Here is a 7683-nt window from a genome sequence, read left to right as displayed (position 1 = left end):
ACACTTGTTTTTGTTGCAGTATGACATAAACAGGTTTAGGTTTCCATAGAGACAGCTGGAATTTTTAAAATGGTATCTGTTTACTTAAGCTAATATTGCCCCCGTATTTTTTATCGCTAGGGGAGCTAATTATGTCCTACGCATTGTGTAATCAGAGAAAAAGATACAAAAGAAAATATTAATCTCATTAGCTTACCATTGTTTGAACACTTAACGAATTCTTCGAGCAATAGAAATGTATCATAGACAAAAACTTCATTTTCCGTCTAACTAGGTTACTTACATTTGTTCTAACTGAGTCATGTTTGTTTTGTAGCGAACTGTTGTCATGGAGTCTACTTTTGTTAAAGAGAAAACATGATGGATTTACGGTGCACTTGGTAACATGAAAATGCGTAGCAATAATATAATTTAGCCACGTAGACGGTGAATGTAGATTTCATTAGTGTTTCATAACCTAAGCTTTCTTTCCTTTTTCATTAAAAGAAGAATAACATTCGATTGCAGCAATGGTAGCAAAAGACAATTGCACACTTCCAAAGAATAAGAGTTACTTTATTTAAGTTTGCTCGGCCTACTTGCTGAGTTAAGTTGCTTAGTAACGCGATCACGTGCCAGTGGGCAGGATGGTATCGCAAGTTGTACCGTGTTGATTAGAGAATTATTGCGATTTGTGTTATTCATTCCGTTGTTCATTCCCAGTCCTTTTCGCGCTCTTTAAAAGCAGGCGACAGCCCGGTTTTTCGTCACACACAACTAAAGAGCGCTCGACTGAAATTATAACTGCAAGGACAGAAAACTGCTTTGAGGTGTAGACACGAAATAAAACTATCATTAGTCTGAGGGAAACATGTACGAAAGTATGCCATGGTAGGTAAAATTATTATTTTTAAATGTGTACGCTTCTCTTTTCTTCTCTTAACTATTGATATATTTATCTATTTCAACTTTCAACCTCTTAAATAAGAGCCTTTTTTAAAAAAAAAATGTAATGTAGATTTTCTATTATTTGCTATTACGTTCTCAAATATTCTTTTTCTTGAACTGTAATGTTTATTCCCAAAAGATATTAGAATATTTTTTTAAATATATCGTCCTGCTAAATTTTCAAATCGAAAAATCAACTATCGGGTGTGATAATTCGGTTCTTTAAAACAGAAATAAGCGCTTTTAGGCGTAAAATATTTTAATTTTTATTTCGGACTATTGTATCTTGTTTCAACTTTCAACTTCAACTGTACTCTGTTTCAAAAATTCCTAGTCTGTTGTAATTTCTAGCAATTCGTAGTTCAACCATCATAAGATGTGTATACACAAATTAAAAATTCATCCGGGATACTGAACTATAGTCTTTGCATGCACCCGAAATGTTTTGGTTACTCAAACGGAGTCCCGAGATCATTCTATTTGCTCAAAGCGTGACAACACAAAAACTATATTTCGATAGGAATAATTGCCTGGGAGTTGAAAGGATTATGTACAGTAATCACATCTGTTATATGTTTTGGGAATTAATTTTAATTTAATTTGTTTACGTGGCCTTTTATGACCAGTGTTAACTTATGCGGTGAAAAATATACGACGAAGATGGAAAGAAGTTATTCAGTATTTGGATATTTTTGCGGCAGTTTTTCTTATTTGCTTTAGATGAGAAAATGAAATGAAAAATGCAATTATAATAAATAAAAAGTAGCGACCGGCAAAACAGAAAAGAAATTGTTAAATAGAATGATTGCGAGTTATTTTTGAAACAACGCGTGATAATTGTACTTTTTTCAACGGGAAATTTCTGATATTCCATTTCTGATTCGTTTGTTCACATTTCCTTCTTTATTTTGCATTCTCATATCTAAATTTTATAATGCACTTGTGGAAAACAAATTGACATTAATGCATCACCAAATCAAACGACTGAATGTTGAATAGTTTTTACCCGCACTATTATTTTATTTTTTATTTTATTTTTTTCGCGCCTTTTTTTTCTTTTCTCGAATGAAACTGACATGTAACAATCACGAATGAAATTAACATATAACTTTATACGAAACATAATTAAGGTTTTAGTTTTTTTAAACCATTTTTGTTTTGACCTTTAATTTATTGTTTAGTATTCTTGTTACGTGAAAATCAAAGATTTTAATTTTTCAGGCCATTTTGAACCATCTATTAGCGCTTTATTACATAGCACATAGGACTAGGACAATGCCTTATAAATTGGCAAAAAGTTTGCTTCATAAAGTACTTATCGACAATTTTTACTAATAAAGAGGCAATTAATAAAAAGGAAGTGTTAGGGTTAACAGATATTGGTAATGCATGGGTCATAATGAATCCAATCTATCTGGCATTGGTGGACATCATAAGATTTTTAGATGAATTCCTTAGTTAACATTTTCAGCGATAAGCTCCTTCGGCTCTGGCATCTGCGTGGCAGGAAAAAAGATGGAAGCGCTGGGTGAAGCAAAGTTATTTTCAGTTTATTTCGTCACACGAAGGCATTGTTAGGACTTTAAATGAATTCAAATAAATCAAAAGGCATCAATCTACACTCGATAGTAGTTTAAAACCTTAAACAATGCTTTTTCGTGTAAAGAAACCTACAGAAAAAGCCTTCTTTTTATCAAATCCTAGCATCATTTCTCCTGTCACGTAAAAACTCCTCAGAATATTTGCAAACAGATAACAAAAATTTTAATTAAAACACAGCATTTATGTTTGATTAATTTTTCACAGAAATAGTAAAAATGAGAAAGATAAACGCCCTCTCATTTTATTGGCTTTAGATTCAAATAACAGAAATAATTAGTTGTTTTTTAATAAACGAAAAATTTTTGAATTTTTTCTAAAACGAACAATATGACTTTTGCCAAATATCTATTTTAACATTGACAAAATAAAATTACTACAGCAACTTAACATGCAATAAGGAGAATAACATCAAATGAAGTTCTTGTTATTAAATAAGGAGGAACACAATGAACAAGGTTCTTTTCAAGGATCACTCCTCAATTAAATTCTATTCGTCGCGTGGAAACCCCACCTACTTATTATTTGCAAGTGAAAACAAGATTTTTGATGTTTCAAGATGTCATTTCATTCTCTCGTAGGTGCATTTTTTTGATGTGGTTGTCATGGCTACATTGTATATATGGACAAAATTGCGCGTGGAAGGAAGTACGTTACAGTGCGAAATATTTAGATGAAATCATTGTACGTCAACTGCCAAATATTGACTTCACTTGGAGTATCGATGCAGATAGCAACGATATCGTTATCAGGTATACAGATGAACTTGCTGGAAAGGTAACATTCGAAAGTAAATCAGTCACCATAGGATATCTTAACAACAATAACAATAACAACAACAACAACAACAACAACAACAACAACAACAACAACAACAACAACAACAACAACAACAATAACAATAATAACAACAATAACAACAACAACAATAACAACAACAATATCACACCCGTCCCTCTTGTTGGCAGTCATTCCTCAAAACTATCAAGTCAAATATTAACATTTGTTTTAATGTTTCTAGCATTTCTTGTAACCAATGATAAAAACCAATCAATCCTCTTAGTTATCTTCTGCCTACTTGCTGTTACATTCTGTGCCGACCAACCAACTGTTTGTACCAAAGAGACCATTCATGTTATCATCCCAACAAAATTTATAAAGAAAATTTGCTTACAAAACACCACATGTGTTCCGTTGGTTTGCCAACTCCATTCCACCTCTTCCTACAGCAACATACCATCTGATAATTCTGTCTTCTTCACTGATAACTTATGCACTGTCAGAAAACCACCACGATGGGATGAATGGATAAAATATCATTTTGATGTAGATAGCCACCGCGATGAATTTTACTTTCAAGATTTCGATAACGACGGTTTAGTCAACCTTGTGGAATATTATGCAAACGTATCTTACTATAATTCGTCATCCACTCAAAGTTCAAATGGTTCTGTCAGTGCTATTGGCACAAACCCACTCAACGCTGACACTGATAATGACAAACTGCTTGACGGATATGAATACAACTTTCGCATGAATCCTACTGTATATGACCATCCAGAAGCAGATTATGACGGTGATGGTATCAGTAATGAAATGGAGCAAAAGTATGAAACGAATCCCTTACAGGCTGATTCAGATGGAGATGGCGTCGGAGACAAATATGAGATTGAAAACTTTGCCAACCCTAATGACATATCTGATCGTGGACAAGCTGAGATCAGTTTGCAACACGCTTATGTCAGATTGGCTGTTGGGGATGATAGTAGTAGTGGTTCGGAAAAGTACAAAATGACAGTTGGGGAGTATACACTGTCTTCGGTGTATTACCATGTTGTCAACAAAATATTTTTGTTCAAGCCTGGCACGTATAAAATTACCGTAGATCATGTTAAATCCAAACTGCACGTACCCGACCATGATTTAAAGACCAGCGTGACGCAGATTGGTGGTTTAGCTTCGATGAAGATTATTGACAACTACAATCTTTTAGGTCATTATCGTGATTTTGATATTCACAATCTAACAAGGAAAGTTGCGTGGTTGGTTATTGAAAGGAACTGCAAAGTAAAGTCGATTCAGGGTGAAAAGGTTTGTTCATGTATCGAAAATTGCAATGATTGTCGCAGTGAATCACATTGCGCTTGGGATAATACCGAGAAATGCAAAAAAAAGAGAGCCTGGGAATATGCAACAAATGTGTTGAAGCCAAGCAGTTGTGGCTGTAACAAATGCAGTGTTTGGTACAAGAGTGAAAGACAAAACGCAACATGGTTAAGTGATCTAAATCAGAACTTTAAATGCCCCTGCAAAGTGAGAAGCATTCCATTTTTTACCAAGCTTACAAAACTTCAGGAGTTGGATAATCCATCAAATAAACGGTGGATACCAGATTCCACGTGCAGAGATAAAGGTCTTCCTTCATGTCAGACATTTAAACCTGGTGCTAATGGATGTTTAGTATCAGCTGAAGCAAGCTCCTATGGAGCTAGACAACAATGTTGTTATGATGGTAATGGAAATATAATACATGCTGGGCAACCAGGAGCTGGTACTCCTCAAAAATCTTTCGATTATTTTGCGCATCAGTCAAATGATGTTGAAACTTACAATTCTTGTTGTAAGAATTGTTATGCTTCGCAGCAATGTCAACATTACCGAAATGAAGTACGAAAAGGAGACACCTCGCATTGCGTTTAAGATACTTACAGATAAAACTTTATGCTTGACGATAGTTATATGTTATAGCTAATTTCTTGTAATTACAGTGTTTATATCTATTTATTTTATTTAACTTACATTTTAGTAATTATAGTGTTTTTTATTATGACAGGTCGTAGTAAAAATATTTATGTCATTAAGTTCTCGATAAAGAAAATATTTAATTGGTACCAAAGCATTTACGGAATAAGTTGGACTAGAAGAATGTTTCACTAATGTGATTGTCTTTGATAATTTGTGTAATTTATTATTCAGATTTTAATTCAGTAGTAATAGTTCAAATGTAAATATTACTGAAGACATACGCCCTATTAGTTAACCACCTTCGAGCGCTTTCTCAATGTTTTTTGACAATATCCAAACTTGTCTGTTGTTGTTAATTAGACTGAATTGCCAAATATTATTATGGAAAATTCGTAAACATATTTTCTTTTTGATTGTTCTGTTGATGTATATACATATACGTTACGGGGATTGTGCTAAATTCAGGAATTATGCATATTGACCGGTTATTAGCTATGCTTAGTAACTATAGCTCTAACTCTAACCCTTATACATAACAACTACACGGGGGAATATGCATAATGTCTAATTGATCACATTCTCCGTAACATGAATATGAAATAATATTTTATTTGAATAAAAGGAAAATCTTTTATTTCGTTTGCTTGTTTTTATGTTCGGAAAAGTTGTCAAAATTTCATTATCAGAAAAATTTTATTTACAAAATCTGCCAAATTCTCTACGCGTTCTTCTAATGGTACGTGTTGATCTGACGTCCTTTGTTAAAGCCAGAATCTTGAAAGAGCGAAGGCTAATGACGCGTTAAGGATGGAGTTAAAACTTGCTTAACTCTCTGCACAGGTTTCGATTATGATTTTAAAGTTTTTGATGACACCAAATATATGTATATATTTTATATATATTATATATTTTATTTCATGAAATTTGCCATTAAGTAAAAACTTCAGAAAGTAGAAGACATATTTGTTTTTGTTATAAATCACAAGTCTTATTCGTTCAAGCTGGTCTTAATTTTTCTCCTTCTTAGACGGTATGTTTAGTGTCCTTAAATAACTTATGGGTGTCGGCAACCAATTTCAATTGAAGTTTGGTGAAAATTACTCGTTACATAATTAGTCCGATTCGACTGATTTCTAACTAACTAAAGCGTCACAGAGTCTACGATTGTGGACATAATTACTAAAATAAAGGGAGTTTTTCATCATTTTCTGAACATGGACAGAAGCGTTAAAGATTCAATACTTTGTGGTCGTCAGACTGTAAAATCTCTAATTTTGCGCACGGGTAGGCTACTCGCATACACTAGTACATCCGCACGAATAAGTATACCACGTCGGGACTCAAAAAGGTTTTGAAATTTGCTAAAATGGTCGATGTTGGCAACAGTTATCACATATGATGTACTCCTCGATATTATTACACATATTTCATAAACTAGACGAATTAAATCAGCGTTTAGTTTGCTTGTTATGGGAACGTCGTCGCTCTAAATAATAAAAGTGATTAACTCTCAGATCACAAATTAGTGCAAAAAATTAACGCGATTTGACGCCATGGAAGTAAGCTTTCTGGCAATCAACTTCAAAAAATTTTTAATGTATTTTTCAATGTCGTTGTACGTGCTAATATTGTTGCTTATAAATAGATAGTGGACAGCTGCGAAATGTGGAATAATTTGAGAACGCTTTATACGACATAATATCCTAAAGGTATTCAGGTTGACGGGAGCGACAACGCCCTACCTCGAATTTTTTTTTTATTTAATTTTTGATTAATTGCGTCACATGATTCATTTCAATGTCCGTTTTAATGTATATGGCATTTAGTAATAAACAAAAATATTGCGTCATGAGCAGGTGGCTAAGTAGCTAAGCTTTCGATATAAGGTCCATACCTAAGAGCCGATATTTATCCTTTTTCTTGATAACAATAGATTGTAATTTTAGTTATGTTTCCACCTTTGTATGTTATTCCTTTTAGTTTACCGCTTTTTTTTCCACCCTTGTTAAGCCCAAGCTCGCGATATTGCGCCCCTACAAGTTTTTTCGTTTTCTTTCGGTCTCACAGCTTTAATATTTTTAACTTTCATTAATTTTTATGTTTATTTTGCGTGAAACCGAATTAAAAGTCTTAAAACAATAGCCTTTTTTTCGAATTTTAAAAAGGTTTGCTTTATGAATTTTTCTTCTGATCTTTAAATTTAGTACAGTTAAATTGGAATGCGGGTAAACTTTCAACAGCTACAGGAAGTCCTGTTTTGTGACATTATTGTTACGGCTAAACCTTTTTTAATTTGATTTCTCTTACGATTCTCACTTTCAAACAAGAATCAAATACAGCGTAATTAAATAGCAGGATATTTCTTTACAGTGTATATCTATTGGAGAATACGGATTGACCTGTCCGACATAT

At 33.3% G+C, this 7683-nt stretch overlaps 1 protein-coding gene across 1 annotated transcript; it reads left to right on the top strand.

Annotated features, from left to right (window-relative positions):
• Nucleotides 1–240: 240 nt before the first annotated feature.
• On the top strand, nt 241–5750 carry LOC130649493 (uncharacterized). The gene is made up of 2 exons (XM_057455775.1): nt 241–870; nt 3108–5750. The coding sequence occupies exons 1-2, from the start codon at nt 851–853 to the stop codon at nt 5224–5226; spliced, it is 2139 nt and encodes a 712-aa protein (XP_057311758.1). The 5' UTR covers nt 241–850; the 3' UTR covers nt 5227–5750.
• Nucleotides 5751–7683: the final 1933 nt, after the last annotated feature.

Source organism: Hydractinia symbiolongicarpus, chromosome 7, assembly GCF_029227915.1.
Source record: "Hydractinia symbiolongicarpus strain clone_291-10 chromosome 7, HSymV2.1, whole genome shotgun sequence".
Classification (NCBI taxonomy): domain Eukaryota; kingdom Metazoa; phylum Cnidaria; class Hydrozoa; order Anthoathecata; family Hydractiniidae; genus Hydractinia; species Hydractinia symbiolongicarpus.
This window is presented reverse-complemented; position numbering and strand designations above follow the sequence as displayed.

What these genes read in the sequence shown, in the direction of transcription:
- LOC130649493 (XM_057455775.1), top strand. Translation starts at nt 851, where the DNA reads ATGTACGAAAGTATGCCATG. An exon ending in ATGTACGAAAGTATGCCATG is followed by an intron (nt 871 to 3,107) that starts GTAGGTAAAATT and finishes ATTCTCTCGTAG; the next exon opens with GTGCATTTTTTTGATGTGGT.